The sequence below is a fragment of the Gavialis gangeticus genome, unplaced genomic scaffold (assembly GCF_001723915.1).
Source record: "Gavialis gangeticus isolate Ggan-Ray unplaced genomic scaffold, GavGan_comp1, whole genome shotgun sequence".
Taxonomy (NCBI): domain Eukaryota; kingdom Metazoa; phylum Chordata; order Crocodylia; family Gavialidae; genus Gavialis; species Gavialis gangeticus.
In genome coordinates, this window is record NW_017729001.1 from 33,277,716 (window position 1) to 33,305,320 (window position 27,605).

The window sequence follows — 27,605 nt, forward strand, 5'->3', positions numbered from 1 at the left end:
TAAAAAAGGAGCTGATGCTTTCCACCTTGCGATGGTGCCGTGTGCCCAGGCACCCTGTTGGGAGGACAGCACTAATTTGAATGGGGTTGCTTCTGGGGGCAGAAGTGTGCCTTGTATACTAAAGGGATGGTGCAATCCAGACAAGGAGCCAAAGGGGTTTTTTGCTGTGGTATACTTCATAATTTGTATTATAAATCTGAACCATATGTATCTGAATCCCCCGTCTTGATGCCCACCTTGCTGGGGTCATCTGATCCCAGTTGTCTTTCCTGCCCAAGTGCAGGGGGGCTGGACCCGATGATCTGTTGCTTCCAGCCCCTAACACCAATGAAACTATGAAAATATCCTCAGTGTCCTGCCTTACTAAAGCTAGGCTGTTATCTTCCACGTTTTAACTCCCCTGATGCTGCTCAGGGCACTAGCGGGTTGCGCGCTATGCGTGGCAGCATGTAGTTAATTTTTTGGCCTGGGTAGGGTACACGGCAGAGCATCGCGACTCTGTATGGCACGTCCCAGGTCTTGCTAAGCAGCCTGGAGCCCAGCCTAGCACTGCAAAGGGCATCTCCTCAAGTGAACCACTCTCAGAAATGCAGATTGAGGTAGAAATATGTGGGGTGTTTGATGACATGCTATTCAAGGCCGTGTCTTGCAGTGGCTGGAAGCAGTTTTCCCAGCCAGGGAAAGGAGACAAAACCCAAGGCCCAGTCCCTGGGGGAGCCCCTTTCCTCCCTGCAATGCAATGACGAAGGGCTGCATTCGTTCGGCTTCTCTTCTGCGCTGTGCTGCAGGTGCTGTGACGGTGTCAAAGTCCTTATTGCAATAGGAGGCGTATTAGAAACGTGGCCAGTTAAATGTACTTTCCCTCCTACTTGAGATGCTGCATGCCGAGGCTTGTAATTCCACTGCGGGGGGGAGATTGCACATTTAGTCCCTTTTCTGTTTCCTCCTGCAAGTATTAATTTATTATGATCTGCAGACAGTGCCCATCTATTGCTTGGTGAACTCTTACTCATACCAAAACTCATTCATCTTGAAAGGACATAGACAGGGAAGCCTTCCATGTATTGCCTGGGCCTTGCCCAGCCTTTCCCCTCCCAAAATGGCTAAAAGGAGATGAGCTTTTGTAGCGTGTCCCAAAGGTGAACAATCCTGGGTGTGTGCTTGGTGTGCTGAGGTTTATAAATGCCTGGCCGGACTTTAAAAACCCGCATAGGAAATGTGCTTTAGAACATAGTCGGCATTAAACCAGCAGTATTTCACCACCATGTACTAGGTTTCTGTAGGAAATACTGTAGATGCTCATAGAAAATGATCTCTGGGGAAGGGACTCTCTAGTTTGTCGGGGGGCCTAGAAACCATGAGAGAGCAAGCAAAGCGGATCCTTGTCTTCCAGGGTCCTGGCTGCTCCCATTAGCTCCAGCAGGTTCATCGCCCTTCTCAAAAATCAGGTTATAATTTTAATTCAGCAGCATCGATTGCCTCTATCGAGGAAGAAGCCTTAAAAAGAAAGAATTACAGTTTTCTTCCAATCCAAAACCTCCGTAGGAAGAGCCGCGCTAGTTGGGATCTCAGGGGTCGAATGGCAGCAATGGTGTTTTTTTGCCTCAAGAGGGCTCAAAAGGTGCCTGTGTTATCCTGCCCCCTGTCCTGATGCAAAAGGATGGACCACAGAGCAAGATGGGCATGGACGAGACCCCCACTAGAGCTCGCTGTAATCTGGAGCAGCTTTTCCACGGGAAATCCTGACCCTTTGAAATGTGTATTTTTGTTCCAGTTTGGGGGCGAAAACCCAACAGGTTCCTAATTTCCAATGAAATGGCATTTTTCTGGGAAAATAATTCATTTTGGGTCCACTGAAGCATTTTTTTTTTTTTTTGGTGACAGGCGAGGTGTGTTTTGCTCCCATTCGGCATTTATGAAACGTTCTGTTCTAATGTAGCGTAAATCTGCGACACCAAGTCCTTTCGAAACGAAAAGTGGAAACCACCCGGCGCCTCTCAGCTTCATTGCAGTGTTGTTGTTTGCTTTTTCCTCCCCGGTGCAACGCTGTGAAGGGAACTTTTGATGCAGATTGAAAGGGCATTTTTCTGGTGGAGAGGTGTTGCAGCTGCCAAGTTGGGGCTGGTTGTTATAATCTTCCAGTGCCCAACGGGAGCGTCGGTGATGTTTGAGGCTCTCCTGCTGTACCTTGGGGGGGCCATTAAGTTTTTCCTGTTGTGTCTTTTTTCCCCCTTGCAGGCTGAAGATAAGCAGAAGGCTTCTGCATCCTTCGCCCAGCTTCAAGTTGCTATGGAGACTTTGGGAATCACGGCGGAGGAGCAGAAAGCCGTTTGGCGTGTGCTAGCTGGGATCTATCACCTCGGAGCTGCAGGGGCCTGTAAAGGTAAAGGAGCACTTGAGCCTCGCATCTCCCTTGCTTCCCAGCTCTTTCTTTGTATTCCTGGCTGCCAGTTGTGCCGGAGAGAGAGGGGGCGATGGTGGCTCACGTGGGTACCACGTTCACCCCGAAGCGTTGGGGGTGAGCACAGCACCCTGGACGCATGGTCTGAATACGATTCCCGTGTTTCCAAGGGGTGCTGTTTCCTGCATGGGTCCTCCCCTTCCACGCTTCCTTCGAAGCTAGGGGCACGTCAGCTGGTTTCAGCGATCAGCAACTGGTTTAAACCTATAAGTTCAGCACATGTGAGCCAGTTTCAAAATGGCTGAAACTGGTTTAGGATGAACCTGGTCGGTGCGGGCCCGACCGTTTATGAAACCGCTGTCCCAGACCCGAGTGTCTTTCAGATGATTTAAAACTGGGTTTTGGACTCTGATGGGCTTGCGGGATGATAGTAGGGGCGACTGTAGCTTGAGAGCCGAACGCCAAGCGGGAGTTTTGGAGGAGTTCTCTGAGATGCATTTGCTTCTGGTTCCCACCCACCAAATACAGACGCCGGCGCTCTCCCATGGTCCCGCTCGTTCCCCGCAGACGGGTCTCGAGAGCCGTCGGTTAGATGAACCCGCTTCCTGTTGTCTCCTCCGCGGTGTTAGCCATCGCTGGTGCTCGCAGGCTCAGCGTGCACGTATGGCCATGGAAAGGTTTCTTTCAGATTCACGATCTTGCCTTTGTCCATGAGTTTAGCTGTTTTCTTTTGTTTCGCACTGACGCATCGGTCGTTCTTTTGCATTTCCCCGGTGCTTTGAGGTGGGAAAGGTCACAACAGCTCGGAGACTTGTGTGTCCTGGGCTGCGGCATCCCAGGTGGCTGCCTTCCCGTTAGCAATAATTTGAGCTCTACTTGAGTGTCTAGTGCGGTTACTGAGTTATAACAGTAAGAGTCTGAGCAAGGATTACATTTATAAAGACTTTATGAATCCGTGCACATAGAAATGGCCTTCCCTTTAATAAATTATTTTAAGATGTGCTCTAACCCATTTTAGAGACAGCCCCGCATGATTTACACACTTCAATTTATGAGGGCTTCATAACGGGTGGCCATAAAATCAGCCGTACGCATTTATAAATGGCTCTGCAACATGTCATAACATATCTTATGGTAATTTATGCCATTAATCACTTATTAATTATTCAAAAAGGACTGTTGTCTTCATTTTGAAGTGCGTTCTCTCCCTCCCTGTCTTTCCATCTATTGCACGTGGTTTAAAACCAGTAACCCGGTTTCTCTAAGATGGAACAGATCCTGATCCGAGAGGATGTCAGTCTGGCCTTGAGCTGCATTCGACCAGCCCTTTGGGACTGGTTTCCTTGTCAAGCCCAGGATCCTCCAACCTCAGGGTTTTCAGCCAAAGCAAGCCTGGGAAATTGCGACCGACAACTTGCTCATGGAGATATGAAGGCAGATATAGACCCCAGTGATGATTTGACTTTGGTCAACTTGCATAAGAAGCATCCTCCCCCAACCAGTCCTAGCCGGCTACTGAAAGGACCTGCAAAGTTAAAATGGGCAATGACGGAAACATTGCCATCCCTGTACTAGCTCGGGCAGGTGGCCTGTGTCCTGCTTTCGTTTCGCGGAAAGTTTCTGCCCAACTTCGGATGTCTGCTGGTAACACCTGCCCTGGACCTCGAGAGTTCGTGCTATGCTCGATTAGTTTTGGTGGGTGACTACCGCCGCTTGCCCACGCACCAAATCCTGCAGGAGCGGCCCATCTCTTCAGGCTTTTTGTGTAGCAGCAGAAGATGGTGGAGAGGAACATTCCCTCGTGTCATCTGCCGACGATGGTGGGAGGAAGGATTTGCCCCCGTCAGAGCCTCAAGGGCCCTTGCAGTCCCCTTGGCTAGACTAGGAGCGCTCTGATGTCGGAGAGGCCCCAGGGCTGCAGCCTGCGAGCCAGTGGTGCAGCGCGCTGCACATCACGGCTGCTCTGCGACATGTCAGAGGCGTTAAAAACTCCCTTTTATGCGAACCAGAGCTGACTGCTTCACGCTTATCGAATGTGCAGCGGGGACCTTTCATCCCCCGCGCATCCCATGAGTCGGCTCGAGGTCAAGCGACTCCTGCGTTTGACAGATCTTGTCACAATTATTCCTGGGTGAAGGAGAGCATTAAATAATGGGCCTCGACAGAGCCGGGGACTTCTCGCAGCACCGGCGCAGGCAGGGGATTGAGAACCGGAGCATGCCTCCGCACGGCTCGCTCCGCTATCGATTCTGCTGTCATGTGTCAACAAAAGGGGAGAAACGAAAGGAAATGTGGATAAAAAATGGATCATAGCTGCTTGGAGGAGAAGTCCCCAAGGAGGGACTCTTTGGCTGTGGTCAAACCCGTTTCCCTGATAAGCCTTCTCTTCTCTTCCCCTTCTCTGAGACTTTGAAGGTTTGCATCCAAAATCCTTCCCGCTGAAGAAAGGCTCATCAAGGCCTTTTTCCCTCGCGTTCTGGGATCGGTCCCCTTGTTTTGCAGGCGGGGATCGGGAACAACGCAGGGAGAGGGCGTTTCTTTGCCCCAGACGCAGGGCTTGGGCCCTTGGTTTGAAGCTGTCCCTCGGGCGGGCGCGGGGCGCAGCGGCCGGCAGCGAGAAGGGACTAGAGTGACTCCTTCTCTTCTTGAGATGCAAAGTGTCCAGAATCGCTCAAAGCCGCTTAGACAGGTACAGATATGGGGGGTGCCAATCAACATGTAAAAATGAGAGCACCTGGCAGGATCCGGCAGGCATTAATTATCCAATTTCCTGGGAGCACAGGTGCCAATCAGCAGTGGCCTGGTGTGACTTATCCCTGGCAAGAAAAAGCCCACGGAGAGCTGCCTTGGGGCTGCTGTTTTACAGCCTCGGCGATGGCATGACCTTTCAGTAACGGATGTGGTGCTCACGCCTTCTTGTTTTATTCCACTGAGCCCAGATTACCCCCCGCACATTTCATGCTGCTAAAGGGGGTGAAGGGGCATCGTCGCACTGACTCGAGGCTCCTATTTGGTGATGAACGTGCCCTCGGATAAGCTGGACGGTCGCTGCTTGCAGAGGGGAAGAGCTCTCCTCTCCTGCGAGTGTTTCCAAACCTTCCTGGTGGGAGAGCCCCCGGGTAGGGGCTGGGGGACCGGCCTGGCAACCATGCAGCGATGCCTGTGCTACTGGGTTTTTCCCCTTCTCCTCAAATTATTTCCAGTCCCTCAAGGCTGGAACAGTTGGTTGAACCATAGTGACTCTTTGCGAGCATTGCTGTCTTTCAGTTTCCAGCGCCCAGGCTGTCTTCCCGCGGGCGCTTCGGTGGAGCGGTGCAAGGCAGAGATGGCTGGTTTTCACTCACACATCCATGTGTTGCTCTCCACCTTCCCCCCTTGTCCGGTGGCCTGGCCGTCGTGACTTAGTGTGCCCGTGGGGTCCAACTCTGGAGATGTGTTACCATTGACTTTTGCTTCCTTCCTGAGGATTTTTATTATTGTTATCAAGGCTCCTCAGTTGGGGCGAGCTGTCGCCCTGCGCTCCGAGTTATGGCACTATCTATTCAGCTCTCTGACATCTTTATTACAAACCGTCAGGGAGATGCAACCGGAATGGCAGATTTCTTTAATCATCCCATTACCCGGCTCTTCCATTTGCTATTTATAGGCTTTAATGTGTCATACGTTAGACAATGGGTCAATGGAGAATAGACTGGAGAATTTAGTGGGAGACAAATAAATTGAAGATCCCAGCAAAAAAATTAAAAACAAACCCTCAAATCCTCCAAAACATCCATTAATAGCCATAAATGCGGGCACATCTGATTGTCGCGGGACCGGGGCAAACACTTCTGCGATAAAATAAGTGGAGGAAAGTGGCCGAGTTGACAAACCGCTGCAGATACAGCACGGTCATTGAGTTGCCCTTGCGTAGACGAGGCGAGAGGGCCCAGGGGCTCGGTACAGCAGCGCTGTGTGATGCATGGTGTGTTTGTGTGGGCAGGCGGGTGTGAGAGGGAGAGGCAGGCCGGCTGTGGACCGAAAGACAGTCGTCCTAGGGTAAAGGGCATGTTTTAGCCTGTCCCAAGCACCAGCTGATCTGCGGTAGCTGTTTCATCCGTTCGTACGGCCACAGGAGAGTACGTCCTCTCCTGCAGCACAGAGGAGGGCAAAACCCGTGTATCCTGCCTCCATCCCTTGTCCCATCCCTTCCTGTTTTTGCTCGCCGATTCATTTGCTGCGCCACGCGACGTTTTTGCAACGGCACAAGAGAAGCATCCGGTGCAAATGACCCTAGCCTGGTCCGCTCTGCCCAGAAGGAGGCGGTGAGGTGAGCCTGGGGGCCTGGCCCCTCTGTGACCAGCACGGCTTCCCGCGGTCATAGAAATGAGGGGTGAAGGGAGCCCAGGAGGTCACAGCGAGTCCAACCCCTGCTCCAAGCAGGACCAGCCCTGACTACAGCATCCCAGCTTAGGCTTCATCGAGACGGGTCTTAAAAACCTCCAAGGGCAGAGAGTCCCGCCGTGCTGGGAAGCCATGCAACATCGTGCATGCAGGTGCTCCCAGCCGGTGACGTTTGCTCCATGGGATTCCTAACGAGGCCTCCCGCCTCTGACAGGCTTGGCGCTTGGTTTCCACAGCACGTTCTGTTTTCCCTTAATTATTTCCCCCAAGCCCTGATTATAGTGGATATGTGCAGCGTGCATGTTCCTGCCTCGCCCCTGAAATCTCAGGACTCTTAATTAACGATTATTAAGTCACCACGTTGTTGCTGGTGCGGAGCGTGGGCCTGGGGAGAGGCCGTGAGGCTGGTGGTGGGCGACGGGGGTTGTTCGCGGCCGAGTCGAGCGAGCGCCGGCTGCTGTAATGGCCCCGGAGGCACGCAGAGTACGTCTAGATGCGGCCCCGCTCCGGCCCTGCCGTTGCTGCCTTCTTCCTGCAGCATGGAGGGGAGCTGCCTGCTTGCCAAGGCTCCTCCTGTGTGCACGGCAGCAAAACAGCTTGTTTGGAGATGCCCGCCCTTCTCCATCGAGGGTGACCAGAAGCCCCTTTTGCACCTTTGCTGCTCCATAGGTTTCCAGGAGCCGGGGCTGCGGCGTCCTGGGTTAGCAGCGGACTCGGGCCGACCATGCGCGGCGGGTGCTCGAGGTCCCCCATGACCCCGACATGCTTTTTTTCTCCGTTCCCTGCTCTTTCCCCCTGACACTTGCTTCCTTGCTGCTGAGAAAATCGCCCTCCTGCGCAACTCGCGTCGGCTGACTGCAGTTGCTGGTGTGCAGGCAAGGAGAATTGGACCCATTGTGACTTCATGGAAGGGAGAAGCCCGTTCTGTGGTGCCGGCATCTCTAGCCAGTGACAGTGCTGTTCTTTCACAGCTCCCATGCAGACGGCTCGCGTGCCATCTTGCCACCACCGGGGTTTGGCATTTAGCACTAACGACTAATGCGAGGTTAAGAGCGAGGCCAACCTTATTACACCGTTCCCCCTTGCAAAGCACAGGAAAGAAAGTACCAAGCCCCCAATCACCCCGGTGGGGCACTGGCTCCTCCACTCCTCTAATTTTGCAAGGCGATGTTCGGCATTACTCGGGGACCGCCGGGTGATGTTGTTGTTAGGAAACCAATAAAGCGCCGTTCCCATGATTCAGCATTAACAGCTCCTCCAAATGATGGAAACAAACACACCCGGCGTTCGGCGAGAGAAGTGCTTTACAGCTCCGGGGGGACTCTCTGTGCGTGCGAGAGAGAGAATAAGTGAGGTGTTGATAGTGTTTTTTAATATTGCTTCTCTTAAATAGTAAATGGGCTGAAGTAATTACCTCTTGGGTGTTGAAGTTAGGATGTTTCACACCAGGCGGATTGCATGCTGCTGCTGTTTATAATTTATGAAGTGGAGAAAGCATGCTTCACCCTGCACACAACAGGCTTGGGAAGGGCAATACAATTGCTTTGCAAATCAAGCCGAGCCGGTGAAGATATTATTGCGAAAGTCAACTGGCTAATTCAGCAGGGAGAAGTAAAATGGAACAGATGTGACATTTAAGGTTTTGGGTTTTGTTTTGTTTTTTCGGTGCCAAGTATATTGATCTCTTCCTCTGCGTGCACAGGCCCCTCTGACCTGCCGGCAGGGTCGAGGTTGATTCGCTTGGGCATCCCGGCAAGCAGATGCTGCTGGGTGCAGAGCTGTGGTGTGTGGGCAGATGGGTTGCAAAAGAGTGCGAAGGGTGAGCTGATGTGCAGAAGGAAGAGGAGGATTGGGGTTAAAGCCCTGGACTGGGACTTTGGGCCCTCCCAGGCTTTGCCATGCGGCCCCGGGACGACCCGGGGAACTTTCCCAGGCTCTCTTCAGTTGGGTTGTCAATGCAAGACTTCCCTGTCTCGCCACAGAGCATCGTGACAGCAAACCCACCTCTGCAGCGGCAGCGTTGAGATATGGCAGTGACAGGAGCTGTATAAGAGCCCAGAAGGGACTTCACACCAGCTTGACACAGCTATAGTATATAAGCTTCCCAGGCAATAGGAAAACCAAGGTTAAATAACCTCTTGCCTCTTAAGAGAGGGATTAGTTTTTCTGAGACCATTAAAAGGTAAGTAAATACCTGGCTGGGGAGCAGGGAAGAGATTTTGCTTTTATATAATAAAGTTTTAAAAGGCAGTTTGTCTCTCTAACATAGTTCCTCCGTGATTGCAGGATTGCGGATGCAAAGCTTGTGTCCGCACGCTGGACTAGAGCAGGTTGAAATCCCGGGGATTTTCCAGCGTTGATGAAACGCTGGAACTGAGACGGGAAAGGGGGAGAGCAATGAAACTCTGCTCTTTTCTCTCAGCATTTGCTGCACGGGTTGCGGAGCTGTCTGAAGCCCTCCAAATTCCAACGTTTCAGAAACTTGATTTAAAAATTCGAAACAAAGATAGGAAAATAATCCTGAATTATTTTCTTTCAGTCAGTTGCAGCACTCTCCGCAGGGCTTGGAGATCTTCATCAGAGAGACGGAGGAAGCCTTGTTAGTATGAAGTCAAGTAGCAGGCAGGGTAGCCTTGCGCCTTATAGACTAACCAAAGTAGATAGATAGAGAAATATATTTATATAGATAGATATCTATCCACAGATATCCAGATCTAGGTCTAGATACATCCACACACCCTGTATATAGGCCCGTTTCACTGTTGTGAAGAAACTGGGTTGTCCCCCCAAACTGTTGAGCATCATTTGCTCACTACATCAAGGTATGAAGGTAACTGTGGTGCATGGAAACAGACTCAAACGCCTCTGACATCAACAACGGGGTGAAACGGGGGGGGTTATAGCCCCCATGCTCTTTAACGTCAACTTTTCATTCCTGCTTCTTCGTGCATTCAAGGACAGCAGTGATGGCATTTATCTTTGAACCAGACTAGGTGGAGGCTTGTTCTACATGCAAGGTTTAGAGAGAAACCCAATGTGAAAGCTGGTTCGGAGAGATTTCATGGCCCCGGTTGCCCACAGCAAATCTTCCCTGCAAAATCTCTTGGGCAGATTTTCTGCATCATGCAAGAGCTTTGGGTTGACAATTAGTCTCAAGAAGACAGTGATCGTGTACCAGGGGGTGGAAGAAACAGTGCCCAACATCACTCTGGCGGGTGCATCTCTTGGTGTCGTTGATAACTTTTGCTACTTGGGTTCTACATCAGCAGATATCTTGACCTTCAGACTGAACTAAGAGAATCGGGAAAGCAGCTAAGAATTTCAGGCTATGATAGAAATGTGCATGAAATAAAAAATTTGAGTGGGAAGGGACCTCAGGAGGTCGCATCTAGTCCGACCCCCTGCTCCCAGCAGGACCAGCCCCAACTACATCATCCCAGCCAAGGCTTGCAAAACCTCGATGGATGGAGACTCCCCCACCTCTGTGGGTAACCTGTTCCAGTGGTTCACTATCCTCTTAGTAAGAAAAGTTTTCCTAATTTCCAACCTCAACTTCCCTTGCTGCAACTTGAGCCCATTGCTCCTTGTCCTGTCGTCTGCCCCCACTGAGAGCAGCCCAGCTCTAGTCTCTTTGCAGCCCCCCAGCAGGGAGGTGACAGCTGCTATCAATTTCCCCCTTAGTCTTTTTTCTCTAGACTAAATCAGCCCATTTCTCTCAGCCTTTCCTCACCAGTCATGACCCCAGTTTGCAAACCATTTTCATTGCTCTCCGCTGGACTCTTAAACTTGTCCACATCCTTTGTGCTGGGGGGGGTGCAAAACTGGACACTGGACTCCAGATGTGGCCTTTCCAGTACTGAACAGAGGGGGAAGATCATTGCCGTTGCTCTGCCAGCAACGCTCCTCCCAATGCAGCCCAGGAAGCCCTTAACCTTCTTGGCACCAAGGGTGCACTGCCAGCTCCCGTTCAGCTTCTTGTCCCCTGTCCCCCCAGGTCCTTTTCTGCAGAAGAACAGCAAACTACCACTTAGGTGAAGATGCAAATCTATGAGACTTGTGTGCTGTTATCCTTGCTTTATGGTTCAGAAATGTGGACAACACATGCTAGGCACATCAGGAGACTGAACAGCATCCACGTGAGATGCCTGTGCAAGAGCCTGAAAAGAAAGTGAGAAGACAAATGCCAAACAGAGGTGCTGGAGCGCGCAGGACTGACACGCTCTCAAGAAGAGGGGGTGTGATGGCTCGGCCACGTCAGGAGAACGGGAGGAGACCGTATCCCCAAGAATATTTGGTACAGAGAGATTTGAGACGGCTCTAGGAAGTGGGGTCACCCCCTGCGATGTGTGCAAAACATCATCTGAAGTTGTTCAACATCTGGGAGGAGTGTGTAGCATCCCGCCTGGTCTGGAGGGAACATCTGGCACTGGCTGCAGCTCGGCATGAAGCAGCTTTGATCCAGAGGCTGGAAGCAAAGCAAGAAAGAAGGAAGCAGCTTGCTGCAAACTTGGGCTCCGACTCGGACAACACCTGGACCTGCGGTGCTTGTTATGAGCGGTGTCGCTCTCGAGTTGGGCTTGTCGGCCACAAGCGGATGCATCGGGCACCTGGCTGGACCTCTTACACGTGCACCGCGATCCGATCCAGAGGAGCGATGGTTGCCTATATGTATATCTAAATATAGATATATAATCTACCTCCACTTAGCACAATCTTATGTGAATGGTAGCTCGCCATCAGAACCAAACATAAAGGAGAAAAATATGTGCAAAGCAAGAGAAAACCCGATCCTCTTGCTTGCTTTGTTCGTTGTTTAAAGCAAACCTACAAGCAATTCAGGCTGGTTTTTGTTCCTCCTTTCCTTTTTTTTTTGTACTTGCTTTCTGGCTGCAGGTTACAGAAAGGCCTGTTCCAATATCCCCTCTGCATTAAGGAGAGGTCTCTGTATGACTTTGACTCTCTCCTCCGTTTTCTACTCATTTCATCCAGCCTTGCTGATTTCTTGCCAGCTCGCTGTCATGGAACCATATTTCTCTTTAGATTTGTAAAAGCATTTATTCTGTGGTTTGTCTCCCTATTGATTTTAATCATTAGCTGGAATGAGTATTGCTGGATATAAATATTTTTCCTTGAAAATACATGTCAGCTCTATTTGTAGTGGGGGATGAGAGCAGCTTTACTTCCAGGGTTATGGAGCCTGCAAACAGAGTTGGGCTTGAAAAAGACCTTCCTGGATTTGGAGGGATCGATTCATAAGCCTGTCAGCTTCCATAAACACATCGGTTTGTTCAGTCCTTTCAAGCACGTAATGCATGCACAGGAATATCCCTTGCAATTGGGGCTACGCTATAGCTCAGGTCACAGTTCAGTCCCCCCTTGCTCTGAAGTCTCTGAACACGTTTCCTTTGGGCCTGGCGTTCTCCACGCTTCGTTTCTGCCCCCGAGTGAACCGTTTTGGAGGGTCTGAGCCAGCTGCATGCACACCGGTCGGTGGCTGTGTTGTTTTAGGCAAAATACACGGAGACTTCACAAAGCAGATGCTGCCGGAGGGGGGCCGCGGTGCAGCATGAGCCGAGCTGAAGGGGAGAAGTGTTTTGGCTGGATTTGAAAAGTGTCAGCATGAAGTTCCTAAAGGGATGCAAAAAGCATCTGGAAAAAGCCAGGAGGAGCATTGCAGCTCCATCCTGGCATGCAGTTGGCAAAGGGACCGATCCTTCCTCGACCAAACCTCCGTTCAGGTGTGAGGCAGGGGCCTCAGGTCGGGGATTTTGCACAAATTTTGGCATTTGAAACGGGGGGAGCCAAGCTTGGTGTAGCTTAGACTATAAATACCGGGTCTGCTTCCCTGTGCAGAGGGAAAGGGAAATCAGCTTTATTCTGCTCTCTGCCTTCCTGATGAGCGGCTTGCATCAGGTTATGACTAATTAGCCGTGCCATACAACACCTGAGCAGCAATTGATTTTAAATTACTCTGCGTTGAGAAATCATTTCCAACTCACGTGCCCTCGCATCTCGCCCCCTCTTCCGCCTCAACCTTTGTACGGTGCGAACATATTAAGGACCTAGAAACATTTTTCTTGCGTCTTGTGTTATGGCAGCCGCTGTGAAAGATCTTCACAATTGGCGTTTGCAAGTAATTAATGTTGCTATGGTGCAGTGTTTGTCGCGTTCTCTCCAGCAGGGAACAACACGATCGTGTTAATTGGGTGAGAGAGAAAATTGATCATGTTCCAAAGCTGAAAAAATCCTGTCAGTGGTTTTGGGGGGCGCTTATCTCTGTATAAGATGCTCAGGTCAAAGTTTTGCCATCGGCTTCGCGAGTTTTGCCGGTTTCCCCCCAGACCAAGTCTTTGTCGCAGTGCTGCTTCGCGTGGGGCCCGGTGCATCTCGTTTCGGGGCTGGGGAAAACGGACAGCGGTTTGGAAGTTATACGTGAGGGGCCACGTATGCACGGGAGGAGGGTGAAGTGTCCCGGGGGTAGCGAGGAGGTAAGGAGGCATCACTGCAAGAGTGACTGAGGGCTTCAACCCAGAGAGGTGGGGGAGTCTCCACCCTTGGAGGTTTTAAGACCGTGGCTGGGATGATGTAGTCGGGACTGTCCTGCTTGGAGCAGGGAGTCGGACTGGATGCAACCTCCTGAGCTCCCTCCCACCCTCCTTGTCTCTGATCTTTCCACTCCCTTACGCTCTCCCCAGGAGAAAGCGTTGGTCTTTGGGTCAGGAAGGGGAGCCGGCTGCGGTCAAGCCGTGTTCGGCCTCCTTCGGACTCGCTTCGTGTCATTGAGTTGGTTTTTTTCTCCTCTCTTGTCAGTCGGCAGGAAGCAGTTCATGACATTTGAGTCGGCTAATAACGCCGCAGAAGTGCTGGGCTGCGACTACGAGGAGCTGGCGACGGCAGTCTTCAAGCACCATCTCAAACAGATCATCGAGCAGGTCACGTCCGGGGGGAGTCGGCCAAGCCCGGCTGAGGACAAGAGCCCTGGTACGGGATTTTCCCCCTTCCGTTTTGTGTGTAACGGACATAGAAACTCTGCCCAGTGTCTCGTTCTCGACTTTGGCCAAGGAGAAGGCAGAGTCTTTGATGGGAAGACACAACACGTCCTTCGCCAGCCAGTGCGGGCGATCCATTCCATCATATTCATAATAAAAAAAAACCTTAAATGTTCTTAATTAACAGACCTCTCCTCAGCTTAAAATACTGCTTCCATGTGCCTCACCCTTCGGGCACTCGTAAGAGAGTAGGTAATTAATCCTGACAGTAGTGGGATCAGATAAGTTAAGTGACTGGGCAGAAAGGTCAACCCTTTGGCAACGGGAAGGCCTGTTTTCTACGGGCAACTCCGATCAAAGAGAGATCTTGCCGGAGCACAGCTAGCACAGGCCCCCACTGCCTCTCCGCTCCTCCTAGATAATGTTTGTTCTTGCATCTGCACTATCAGAGGGGCTGGACACCATCAAACTCATCAGGGTCCCTTGGCCAAGGTGATGCCATTGCCATCTGCATGATCAGCGTGTCATTCGCACTCCTGTTTGTGTGCTGCAGAGCGCAATACCACTGCCTGAACAGACCAGGCCATGTGAATAAGCCCTCATAAGATGCGGTAACCCTCCACAATAGGCAAATCACTTTACCAAGCTGCCAGAGCTGCCGTTGCTTTTGCAATTCACAGGGCCACGGGGTTATTTTCTTCTTTTTTAACAACTCGGTCTTGTGTGGAGACTGAGAAGAGAAATCTTAAGCAGCCGCTTGCCAGTTCTCCCCAGCGAGGGGGAGGAAAAGCGGCAGAAGACGAGGGGGGCCAATCCGCCCTGACAAACAGCCATTTGAATTGTAAACACCAGGTACTTTTAATGAGCAGGTGGAAGGGATTTGGATGAGACCCCAAGAATGTTTTGCTACCTGCTGGTATCTGGGCACGGAGAACAGCTCGCAGCCAGGGCACCTCCAATTGCAGTCTGCAAGCTTTATTTTCCTCCCTTGGCCCGGCGCTGTTTTTGGTTGGAAGTGGTTTCCCCCCCACCTTTGTGTGCTTGCAGCCAGCGTTCACGGTTCTCAAACCCTGACATCTGCCACAGAAAGGACTGTCATGTTGGAGAAAGGTGCAAGGGGGTTATTCGTTTCCTAGCAACCAGCTCAGGTTAAAGCAAGAATGTAAAACGTTTGAAGAGCTCACCCCCAAAATAATAATAATAATAAAAAAAATAACCCCTCCCACCCCAGGTTGTGAGGGCAGCTGCTTTTCATCACACTCCTGCATAAGGCAGGTTGACTGCTTCACAAGAAGCCGGTGTAACCCTTGATGAAATCCTTGATGAAGCCCCGTAGAGCTGAAATAAATGATCTCATGGAGCTACAGCAGACAGAGCTGGAGTGCATGTGCGCGCTTGCGTGTGCATTTTCACACAGGTGTAAGGCCCTCCCTGCCCTGGATGAGAAGCCGTTAGTGACACAAGTAGAGCTCATTGTGCGCTTGTACACGGGACGGAAATTGCCCGTTTTTGCAGTTTAATTCCATCGCACTTTACGCGTACAAGGCTTTTGTGAAATTTAAATGGGTTTGTTCACGTTGCAAACTAAACCATGCCTGCTTGGCTCCTTCTTGACACCGACAAGGGGCAAGGAAGGACTGGCACCATCAGTCCCCGCATGAGAATGAGATGTTAGGCACTACAGCCATGGCAGGCACCCACCCAGGTCCTGACTCCCTGTATAAGTACTAAATAACTTATATGAGTCAAGTCTTGACTATGGGGATGGCGGGTGTAGCTTCTGATCTCCAGGAAGTGTGGGGAGGGATAATTTCCAGTTCTGTCTCTGGCAGGAAAATTCATCCTGCCTCCCGTGCCTTTACTCCGCTGTCGTCTTTTCTCTTTGTCTGCTCCAGGCCCCAAAATGACGGGTGTGGAGTGCGTGGAGGGGATGGCTTCAGGCCTTTACGAAGAGCTGTTCGCTGTAATTGTCTCGCTGATCAACAGGTACGGAGCCAGGAAATTAAACAAGCAAACAAACGAGCCCTTCCTGAGTGAGCGGAGGGCAGGAGGCCAGGATAAGCGGTGCACAAATAAATAGCAATGATTCATGTAGATGATATGAGCCCTTGATGCCTTTCTTCCCTGACGCTAATAAAGAGAAATCTTTCCTGAGCGTGCTCTGCAGAGCTGCCTGCCTGCCGGCTGCGGAAAGGTTATCTGGAGAACATCTCTATAACAGAAGAAAGTTATCAGCCTGGTAATGATCTTCTTAAATGATTTCTCTGCCACGCGGTGGTTCGGGTCCTTGCAGTCGAGGGTGCGCGTGGTCAGCAGAAGCAGCAGCTGTGCCCTCGCCGCCGGCTGACTCTTCAGGGGCAGGATGTTGTGTCTCGTTACCCTTTTCATTCAATCACCGACCGCGAGGGTTGAAGGGACCTCGGGTCACATCTAGTCCAACCCCTGCTCCAAGCAGGACCAGCCACAACTACATCATCCCAGACAAGGCTTGGTCTAGTTGGGTCTCCAACACCTCCGAGGGCAGAGAGTCCACCACTGCTCTGGTAACCCATCCCGGTGCTTCACCACCTTCCTGGTGAGAGTTTCTCCTAATATCCAACCTCAGCTTTCCTTGCTGCAACTTGAGCCCATTGCTCCTTCACCTGTCACCCCTGAGGACAGCTCAGCTCCATCCTCTTTGCAACCCTCCTGCGGGGACTTGAAGGCTGCTATCAAATCCCTCCTTGGTCTTCTCTTCTGCAGATCATATCAGCCCATTTCCCTCAGCCTCTCCTCCCCAGCCCCACACCATCCCCAGGCCTAGGGCAGGTGCTGTTCCCTTCCTCTCTTCTCTTTTGCCCACTGGCACATGCAAGCTTCCCAAGCCACGTCCAAGGAGGTGCGTGCCTTCACCTCTGTCAGGAGGCTCCCAGGATGGCACGCAAGGCAACCTGCCTCTTGCCTCTTTGTTAATTAAACCAGTGTCTCTTTATCACGTCTCTGCCCTTCTTCAGCTCCATTGGCTTCCTGTCTGTCTGAAAATACTTTCTTGACATTAAAATGGAAAATGTGAGCTGTCATTATTGCACATCACCTCCCAGGTCATAGCCCAGGATGGCTTGAAACTGCAAGGAGGGGTTTTTCCACTTTGCCTTTGCCAGACTTCCCCCTGTCTGGGATGTGCGATCTCCTCTTTGATGGTCGTGTTCACGTGGACCGGGGAAGCCGGAGGAGGGTAATCAGCTTCGTTTTTCCCAGATAAAGCCACATGCGGCTGTTTCTCATACCGCGTGTACATCCCGGAGATTGCAACAGCCAATTAGTATGTTTTCTGCTGGGGCAAAGTACTCCCTGCAGTCAGACAGACCGGTGCTCTGCTTTGTTTCGCTAGCCTTATTTCCCTCCAGATGCTGCAGGAGCTGTAAACACAGAGAAGTTACACGGAAGTGGTGTTTCAGTCTTGAGAAGCAGCTAGTTCACTTATTAATAATAGATGTGACTTCGCAGGCTCCAAATGGAGGTTGCCTGTGTGAACAGAGTAATGAACCCGTCGGGGAATCGGCTAATGAGCCAGGCAGGTGTGGTAGGAATCGTCTCCTCGCCGAGGCCTGCTTGCCAGGTGGAGACCAAAGGCAGGAGCGATGTTTCATCCAGCTGTTGTGGGGTCCTGGCATCTGTGGTCGCGGGGAAGCCCCCGTTACAGCATCGCCTCTAGTCTTGGGACAGGAAGGAGCTCTGGGGTTCGGCTTCGGTTGCCTTTGACCTTGCTGTGAAGCAGAACTAATTGCATTCGTGCCTGTGGCATGACCTGGGCATAAAACTAGAGAATAGCCAGGCCCCCAAAGCCCTTTCGTGTTTAACTCGCAGCTCAAATTGTCCGACTCAGAACCCAGATCTGCCCGGCGCCTGGAAATGCTCCTGCCGGGTTCATCCAGCCTCCGCACAAAGAAACCGCTGATGATTCCCCGAGCAGGCCTGGAAGAGCAAAATGCTGCTGGTTGTGTAGCCCCCTGAATTGTAGCCGTAGCTCGGAGAATATCTCCTGCAGCCCCCTTTCCTGATACCTCCAGCTTTGCTCCACTTGCTTTTACTTTCCAAGCCAGCTCGTCAAGGCCCTTTGAAACCACTGAAACAGTGATGCAGCACGTCAGGAGGGAAAACGTATGTTTCAATGCAGTTCAGAAATTTTGGCTTCTCTTGGAGTTGACAAGGCATCGTGAACCCAAGTCCCGTTCAGCATCGGGGGCTCCGAGAAGGTGCCGACATTCGCGGCGGCAGATGAATTCAAAGCTGACATGCACGCCTTTCTGCACCTCAGACCCGAACACCTGCGTCTTTTCCTCGGTTATTTTCAGCATGTTTCTAGCTTTGGCCTTTCCCATCTGAAAGAAGCACACGTTCTTCCGTCTCGCTCGCGTACACACCGAGCAGAGCTATTAGCCGTGTTGTATCGTGCCGTGGGAGGAGGCGATGGAAACGCCACGAAACAAGGTGCGGCGTACACGGTGCAGAGGAACTTCGCAGGCAGCCTGTTGCGGAAAATGTATTTAAAAAAAAAATAATCATAGAGCTTTTTCCAAGCCATGTTCCCAGAGCTGTGCTGACCTGAGATGTTTGGAATAGATGCAAGGAAAACTTCCAAGGAGTTTTTGTAAATAAGGATTTTTTTCCCCCCAGCAACCAACAGTGTGGCTGTCCCATAGGGGGAAAAAATTGCTGTACTCTGCATTTCCAGTTATAGATTTCATCAAGAATTTAAGCCCTGCTTCCCTCTACTGCAGCAGTAGGCTTTATTATACTGCAGTCAGTGTGTTGGGAATGGACCTTGTCATTAGCCTAGCCAACGTGGATCAATTTGGCCCTCTTTAGGGTCAACTCAACTGTCCTTATTGGAGATGAGTGAGGTTTGAGAGCTTTGCATTTTAGGGACAAGTGATTAAAGCCAGAGCTCACCATCAACGAAGTATGTATTAAACAAGGCTTGGGACCAGCCACAATAGATATCCTACGGTAGGTTGGAAGACATCACCAGTGATGCACAGGAGGAGGTATTCAATGAAGTTTAGACTGTAACGGGCAGAAGATACCCGTAGCTGCATGTTTGTTAGCACTTATTATACTAAGACCTAAACCAGGTGAAAGCTAAGCAAACGCCATGTAGATAGGAAGGTAATGAAATGAATGCCCAGGCTCAGGGGGCTGGCATGATTTAAAGGAGCCTTCTGGGATGACAACAACAAGGGGAAGTAATGGGTGGGGAGGGGGATGCCGTTTCAACCCCTAGAGATGCTCAGGTGCAGAGAGAGGCTATCCTGGCAAATCCGCATGATTGTAACCTGTCTTGTTAGGTCTTTTGCATCCAGTCACCTCTCCATGGCTTCCATCATGGTGGTGGACACCCCCGGTTTCCATAACCCTCGGCACCAGAAGCAGGAACGAGCCGCTACGTTTGAAGAGCTGTGTCACAACTACGTGCACGAGCAGCTCCAGGCGCTGTTCTACAAGAGGACGTTTGAGGCTGAGCTGGAGCGGTACAGAGAGGTGAGCCCCCTGCTCTGCCTGCCTCTTGGCACGCGGTTCCTCTTGTGACACGCCAATGGAAAATCAATGGCTTTCTAAACATCGGCGGCTCCTGGGTTGCACGGCCCCGCCGCCTGCTATTGCAGGCATCTTCGTTGCACAATCGGGTACTGTAACTGCAGCTGTAATGAGAAGGGCTGCGCTGAGCATCCAGAAGCCTGCAAGAAATATTCTGTGCCACGGAGGGGACTTTGTGGGGGGTTTTATCACGTGGATCTCGGGAGCACAAGAACAAGGCAGGACAGAGATGTTATTTAGGGCCTTAAATAGCATCTCTCTAAGTCTTAAGTAGCACCTCTGTCCTGCCTGGGTAAACCCGACTAAAATACCAAGTGTGTGTGTGCATGTGAGGGTGTTCCCGATCCATCTGTGAGCTGCTGGGAGAAGGTGCCATGCAGCTCTTTTCCCCTCCATTCAGCACTGGGCAGGCCACATCTGGAGTCCTGTGTCCAGCTGTGGGCCCTCCAGTACAGAAAGGATGTGGACACGTTGGAGAGAGTCCAGGGGAGGGCAGTGAAAATGGGTTGGGGGCTGGGGGACAGGACTGGTGAGGAGAGGCTGAGGGAAATGGGTTGATTGAGTCTGCAGATGAGAAGACCGAGGAGGATTGAATAGCAGCCTTCACCTCCCCGCAGGGGGGCTGCAAAGAGGATGGAGCTGGGCTACACATTCACACTTTAGCTTAGTGATGGTCCCTAGTGCAGGGTCCCTAGTGCTGTACAAAGCCAAAGCATCTTTGCTGAAAGCCATTCGGAGGAAATGCCGATGCTGCTCGTTGGGGAACGGATAATCCGAGCGCGTAGCATCAGCGAGAGGCCCTCGGGCCCACAGTTGCTTTACACACATCTGGGATGGGAGGAGGATAAAACATCCCAGCCTGGTATTGCAGGGCTGTTGATTCTCAGCTCGGGGAAAGGAAATGGAATAAAAACAATAGAAAGCCTCCAAGCTGCAAATTAAATAATTGATTATTTTCATGATGCTCCCTCGTTAAGACTTCAGTTCTGATCACATCCGTTATTTATGAAGCATTTTTGACATTCACCAAACCATGGCGGCAGCCATCTGAGTGCCCTTATCTTGACAACCTTACCCGGTGATTCAGCCCAGGCGGTGCCAATGCAGGCAGTTCAAAGATGTCTGATAGGGGGGCTTTGATCAGCCAGCTTCAGACGGGCACAAAGCAAAGTGGGAGTGGAGCAGACGCGGGGCTTGTTTTTCCCCTCCTGCTTGCAAGATTATCTCTTCTTGGATTTCAAATGTCAGCTCGCAATCGAAACAAACTTCTCCATGATATTTTCCAGGAAAACGTGGAGGTGCCTTTTGATCTGCCGGAGCAATCTCCGCTGGCCACGCTGTCTGTTGTCGATCAGAACGCGTCCCAGGTACCACGGCCTCAAAGCGACGGCAAGATCGTGCGGCTGTCTGTCTGCCCCGGCGGGTAGAAAAGGGAGCGAGTGCCAGCTGGGCGCCGCGGGGTGTTCCCTTTGTTCCCTGTCATCTTGAATGCAAGTTTTGATGCTAGGGAAAGGCCCAAATGATGGCCCTCTGGGATTATCCCTGAGCATGTGCAGCAGTTTGCACTTCCCCGTGCCCACATCTTTTTAAATGCTCAGGGCTGGCCTGGGTATCGGTGCATGGCACAAGGTGCTGCTGTGCTGAGACGCACCGCACCCACTGTGGACGTGTTGCTCCTGGACCACTGCCATGGTTGGGAGGTGCTGGGCACGTGCCTACGGGCTCTGCCCCTCTAAGTGCTCTTGCCAGTGCCTGCGCAGCCCTGCACGTGTCTGTCTACACTGCTCCCGGGGCAGGATTCACACATGGGGCAGACAGTGGGTCTTAGCCCAGCATTGCCTCGTGCCAGGCAGACATCCCTGCAATCAAAGAAGACTTCAGACTGTCTGGTTCATTTGTACCTGAGGCTGCAAATAAAATGGCCTGAGGGGGAAATTAGGGCACGTCTACATGTGTGCTTTATAGCCTATTTTAATGCGCATTAAAGTGTCACTAAAAACCCATGCTGTTTAGTTAATACATGTTGCATAGATTCATAGACACTAGGGCTGGAAGGGACCTAGGATAATTGAGTCCCAGGGGCTAATTCACGTTTTCTTAGTACCATTTTTGTAATGGAGGTACTGGATTTAATGCACATTAACTGAAGTGCATTAATGTACATGTAGACATGCCCTATGTGCCAGTGGAGAAAGCTGAGCTTTTTGGCAGTAGCTTATAAACCCGCCGATATCATCTCAGGCGACCGACACTAGGCTGCTGTAGACGGCACTCTCAGCCCTGTTCAGATTTCAATTAGCAACCCCCAAAGCTTGCTCTTATCAGTCACTGTCAGCCACACAAGTCCAGGTGCAGAGAGGCAGCCGGGCCAGGAGGAGGGGATGCCAGCCAGGGGAAATGGCAGGCTGCAGTGTGGGGCGTATGGGGGTGCTGCCCTGGTTTAGCTGCAGACTGGTGCCCCCACTACGCTGGGATCTGCACTCCACGCTTCATGTGCGGGGGGGAGATTTTTTCAGAAACCAGCTTCAAAGACGTGAAGGTCTGCAGCAACCTGGTCCCTGGCAGAGCAGGCACGGTGCCGGGCACAGCTGCGCTGGCTGGAGGAGGTGGAGGTGGGGACGGGTGGTGGTGGGGTAGAGAGAGAGCAGGCTGCCCCGGTGTCTCCCAATTGCCTCGTTAAGCGCTGTTGGGCTCCTGGCCAATCTTACCCCTAGACTCGTTCTCCCTGTGCCCTGACCTGACTGCACCTTGCCTTTTGCCAGCTGCACGTGACACCCGGGGGCCAGGCAGATGACCCGAAAGGCTTGTTCTGGATCCTGGATGAGGAGGTGCTGATCCAGGGCTCCGGCGACAGTGTCGTGCTGGACCGCCTCTGCTCCTACTTTGCTGCTAAGGGAACCCAGAAGGAGGGTAAGGGCAGCGGAGGTCTGTCCGTCCGTTCCATCTGTGTTGCTGGATGTCGCTGCGGCGGGGGTAGCGGGAGCCAAGGGGAGGTGCTTTGGTTCAGGAGACGTTTCTGTCCTGATCCCAGGGTAGCTGGAGCCTTGGGGGAGGAGAGGCAGGCGCCGCCTGTACGAACGGGGCTTTGCAAGTTGACCCGCGTTTCTGCGGGCTCCCTCTTGCATTCGCCTTTGAGAGGGTGCAGCTGGGAGGTAGCCACATACCCCCAAACCCCTGCCCGGCCTGACCTATCCTGTCCCCTGCCATGGGGCCGTCCTGCCTCCCCGTCCCAGGGGGCGAGGGCAGTCTCGTGAATGCCAGCCTGGGAAGAAAGTGTCTGGCCTGCTCCTTACTTGGAAGCAGTGAGACAGCGGTGATTGCTTCTTGTGCCGGATAATTGCACAACATTGATTTCTAAAACGTGCCCGGCTGCAGGCCAGGTCCCATGCGCATTTGTTTCCCTGTGCATGGTTGCATGCCTCCTGAGCAGCAGGGCTGCAGAGATGCTCTGCCAGCTCAGGTACATGCCAAGGAAGCGTGTTTGCTTTCATCAGTGGAGGCTTTGCCATTCATTTCACCTGGGACAGGGGCAATGTGGAGTCAGGTGAGGTGACTGAGGTGGCTGAGGAGAGCAGTGGCAGAGGCAGGACTCCTATTGTCCCTGGCTAGGCCCAGCGTGGGGAGAGTCACCAGGTGAGGATGAGACCAGAGAACAGCTCGAGCAGCCCGCCTTCATTTTAGCCAGGCTGTCGGCCCCCCACCCCATGTGCGTGCGTGCATGCGTGCTCCTGTTGTGCAGGGTGCATGGAGAGAGATCACAACCTCCTTGTGCTGTTACAGAGGACGGCGTCCTTCGCAAGTGCGAGCAAGCGCTGCAGTTCGAGATCTCCCACCAGCTGGGCCAGGACCCCGTTCGCTACGACCTCGCCGGCTGGGTGAGCAAAGCCAAGCCCAACCTGTCTGCGCAGAACGCCATCCAGGTCCTGCAGCAGTCCCGAGCGTGAGTACAGGGGCACGGAGCCATGGGGGGACAGGGCCTTCGAGGGGTGCCTGGCCCGGAGGGCTCCAGGGTCTTGCGGCGGGCACCGCCGGGGCTTCCCCGGATGGCCCGCTTCACGCGGCAGACACTGTTCTGCCTGCTTCGGCCGCCGGCGGGGTTTTTACCGCTGCAAACTGAAATCGCGATGGCATCAAACCATCATGAATGGCTCTACACACGCCGTACGTTGAAGGTGCCGTTATGCCACCTGCGGCTCATTTTGCTGGACTCCCTGCCATTCGCCAGCCGTTGTAATGGCGAGTAGCAGCTTCCGCCAGGTTGCCTGAGGCAGCGTCCGTGTGGACAGGGTTGGCCCTCTGGATGGCTCCCCCGAGTAAGACCAGATTCCACATGAGCTGCTGAAGTCGAGCCCTTTGTGAGGACACGTAGCTCTTATACAGGATTTCCCTCGGGAAGTCTCCGAGGACATGGCCAAGGGCGGGGGAGAGGGGTGTCAGTGGCATTGCCCCCATTTGACAGATGGGAAGACTGAGGCAAGGGAAGGTGAAGTGACTGAGGTCACTGGGGCCTGCACCAGGCCTCAGCTTTTAAAGAAGGGGGAGTTTTGCTCTTTCATGACCTGGACCTATTTGCCTTTCTGACAGCAATGATGTGAGGAATCTCTTCCAGCCTCGGTCCAAAATGCCCCAGATTTGCCAGTCGGTGGCAGGCCTGGAGGGATATTCCCAGCAAGCTTTGCAGCGCATCGGCTGCGTGAGGAAGACCTTCGCCAGCAGCTTTGCGGCGGTGAAGAGGAAATCCGTCTGCGCGCAGATCAAACTCCAGATGGTGAGCGACGGAGCTGCCGGTCCTCTTGGGGCGGCGTTGGAGGCGATTACAACCCTGAGCACGTCGCTCCCCGTTGTTATTGCTTATATCACGGGAGCACCCAGCACCATTTCTCTACCCCCATATGTGTCAGGGCAATACAGGCACGTGGCAAATTCTCATAACCCGCTAGTACGTAATGATGTCTTCTCGCGGATCCAGGCCCCGGGTGCGTCGTATCTCAGCACTCGCTGCGTTATTGCATATCAGCTCCATGTCTCTCCCAGGAGCTGTTGTTCCTTGCACATCAGTTCAGCTTCCAGTTCGTAGTGATTGGAAGGGACTCCTTCTCCCCGCGGAGGAAGCCGTCAGCACACGGGAAGGGAATCCTTGCTTTTCCCTTCCCCAAGTCGGACATAGCTGATTTGCCTTTCGTTTACCCCGCAGGATGCGCTCGCAAACCTGGTGAAGAGGTCCCAGGTGCATTTTATCCATTGCCTTGTTCCACGAGCGGGCGCGGATGTGGCGACCTCCCAGCCTGGCGTCCCAGGGGAAGGAGACCTAGCTTTGGATGTACCCACCTTAAGAGTCCAGCTGTGTGGGGCCCAGCTCCTGGATGCGCTACGTCTGTACAGGATAGGTATGATCAGCCTGCTGGGGCCAAGAGCCAGCGAGTGTTTATCAAGCCTTCCTTCACAGGTCTCTTGATGGCAGAGCAGCTGCTAGCGTGTGGAGGGATGCTTGTTCATCTCTCCCCCAAATCTCCTGGCATTTTGTCTCCCTTCCTTTTGCAAGTGAGAGCCCAGAGCAGGGAAGTTGCAGCCTTGGTGCAAAGCCAGACACTCTGCATCTGCAGCATCAGGCCTCCACACAACCCAGGGGAAGCAGAGGAGCGAACCCCGAGGGCTTGCAAACCTTCCCTGCTTGAAGCCAGGCGCTTGGGATGGGGCAAAGGAGCCCATGTGAATGGAGAAGAGGGGGAAAGAGAGCAGTGCTGAGACCAGCTTCAGCCTGCTTTGGCCAAGTTTGGGTTGGTTTGGGTGCCTGTTACCTAGACTGTGCTGAGGCTGGACTTGTGCGTGCATCCACTGAGCAAACCCAGGACAGGTGCCATAGGAGTGGGGTGTAACAAGAGGAGGGCTGCCAGCTCGGGGGGGCATGTCCAGAGCCCTGGCATGCTGTGTCCTTGCTAGCCTGCTCTGTCCAGCCACGGTTTGACCACGGCCTCCAGAGCCAAGCCCCAGAAAGACATCTTGCAGAGGGGACAAGGCACGGCTCTTCCTACCAACTCCTCCACCCATGAGCTGTGCCGCGCCGCGCCGCGCTACCATCTGGCAAACCTTTGGCCGCAGCTTTGGCAGCAGACGTGAGCGCCCCAGGGCGCCGAGGGACTTTTCTGCGGATGTTACCAGGCCAAGCGCATGCGAGTTAAAAATGCTAGCTGAGGTAGCCAGCTTCTGCTGCTGAACAAACGTTGCCGGTGCCAGCGCTGCGGAGACCTCCTCTCCTGCTGCTTAATCATAAATATATCGAGATGCAGAAGCACTTTGGGGGCAGAGAGGGGGAGGGAGCGTGCGCGCTCGGCACAATCAGGAACAAAGAGAAATTGTTCCTCCGCTGGCGCCTCGTTGATTTTTGGCCTTGCTCTTGTGGACATAAAAGGGAACGAGCAGGCCTGACCCAAGGCGCAACGTCGGCCGCCGGAGGTTGCGGTCTGCCACGGTGAAGGCCAGATCGTCTCGGGCGCGAGGAGGAGAGCCGGGGCTGCCCAGTGCTTTGTCTCCCGGCTGCTGCTTTGCTTTGCAAGGCTGGTCTGTGCGTTTCCAACCGCAGCCTTGGACCCTCGTGCTGTCGCAGCCCCAGGGTCTGCTGATATTATAGTCGTGGAGGATGGTGGTGAGGGTGGTGGTTGTTACTGCGGTGGCCTTAAATAGCACTGAGCCTCGGTGTGTGCGGAGATGAGCGGCCCCCCACGTGCCCACCCCAGCTCGGCCTCACCAGGGAGCACCCGCATGTGCAACCGGTCTGCTTTCTGCTTGACCCCTGCTGCGGGTGCCCCGCTGTGACTGGTCTCTCCCCCCCCAGGCTACATGGACCGCATGCTGCTGACCCAGTTCCGGCGGCGCTTCCAGGTGTTGGCTCAGCCGGTCATGAAGAAATATACCTCTGCCTACGAGATCCCAGACGAGAACAAGGTGCGCGGCTCCTCCGGTGTGTGTCTGGGGAGGGGGCAGCCTGCACCGATGCAGCTCTGGGTGCTTCGGACATCGGGACAGTCAAGAAAGCAGTTCTGGGCTCATCTTTTCCTCCCTGTGGGTACTTCTGGTTGGGGTCAAGCTCCTCTCTGCAGTTAGGAAGGGAGGGGTTCTCCAAGAGGCACCCGGCTCCTGGCACGGGGGCTTTGCCGGTGTTGAGACTCGCAATCAAATCATAAGAGCTGCAGTGCCTATAGCTAGGATGCCCTGAGCTATTCAGGCAATGAGCTGTCGCAGCCCTGGATGGATCAGTGGGGCTGTGGGGTGGACTTATGGGCCGGCGGCAGCTTTGCGGGGGTGGATGTTCATAAGCAATGGGCACCACGGTGGAGGAATTGGGATGCGCTGGGATCCACATAGGCCGCGCCGGCTCCCAGCACATCTCTTCCAGTGCAAAGTGACGTCCTGGTGTTGTGCACGGCACCCAGGGGACACTGCCCATCCTGCTCGACTTGCCCCTGTTGTCCTGGTCCTAGTGACACGGGCACGGTGGCAGGTTGCTGGCGCTCTGTGGGATCTCAGGCCGCTCGGGTACATTTCTGTGCTCAGGCTGCTTCTCTGCGGGTGCAGTGAACACTGGCTGCATGAGCTGTGTTTGCTCACGTTATTGCTTTGTGGAGAGGGCTGGGAGAAATCCACCTGGAAGCCATGCTTGTTTTCCATCTCCTTAATACCCGAGAGCAGTGTAAACAGGCTTAAAGATCCTGCTTGCTATGTGCTGGCTGGTGCCATGGATCTCTAGCGGCCTGGGCTGCAATCCTCTTACATGGCACTGCGGTATCATCCGCTACCGCAGGTTTCCTGCGCTTGGTGGGGAGGGAAATGTGTGCACAGGGGGGGAGAGGAAGGCAGTGGGAGGTGGGCCTCGGGCAGGTGAGTGCCTGAATGCTGTTGTAATTCTCTGGAGTTGGGTTTTCTCTTGGGCCTCTCCGAAAATCCCAGATCAGCAGTCTGGGAGATGCTCACTGTCGAAGCGCCTCTTTAATTTTCTTGATGAGTACGTTTGCTTTGGTGGAGGTTTTCCAGTGGAAATGGGCAATAGGAGGGGGAAAAAAAAAAGCACCCTTTGCTGCTTATGAAAAAAATGATAAATATTCAATGCCTGGCATGGCTGAGGGGAGATGAATTATACATGACCACGTGCCCCGTTGTGCAAACTGCCAGCGCGTGTGTGCAAATTCAGTTAAGACCTCAGGATTTAATAAGACAAGTTTGACGGCTGGAAAAGGTCAATATTGTTATTAAACGCCGTG

The 27,605-nt window shown here is 53.0% G+C and overlaps 1 protein-coding gene across 2 annotated transcripts in view; it reads left to right on the forward strand.

The window, feature by feature from the left end:
- The window catches only part of MYO18B (myosin XVIIIB), a 166,923-nt gene that overhangs the window by 45,872 nt on the left and 93,446 nt on the right, over positions 1-27,605 (forward strand). For both annotated transcript variants that reach the window (XM_019507347.1, XM_019507346.1), the window contains exons 12-21: positions 2,239-2,383; positions 13,595-13,765; positions 15,669-15,759; positions 19,101-19,293; positions 20,637-20,717; positions 22,113-22,260; positions 23,131-23,290; positions 23,935-24,118; positions 24,545-24,737; positions 26,183-26,292. In XM_019507347.1, coding sequence (XP_019362892.1) covers positions 2,239-2,383; positions 13,595-13,765; positions 15,669-15,759; positions 19,101-19,293; positions 20,637-20,717; positions 22,113-22,260; positions 23,131-23,290; positions 23,935-24,118; positions 24,545-24,737; positions 26,183-26,292 — 1,476 coding nt within the window. The remainder of the gene's footprint in view (positions 1-2,238; positions 2,384-13,594; positions 13,766-15,668; positions 15,760-19,100; positions 19,294-20,636; positions 20,718-22,112; positions 22,261-23,130; positions 23,291-23,934; positions 24,119-24,544; positions 24,738-26,182; positions 26,293-27,605) is intronic.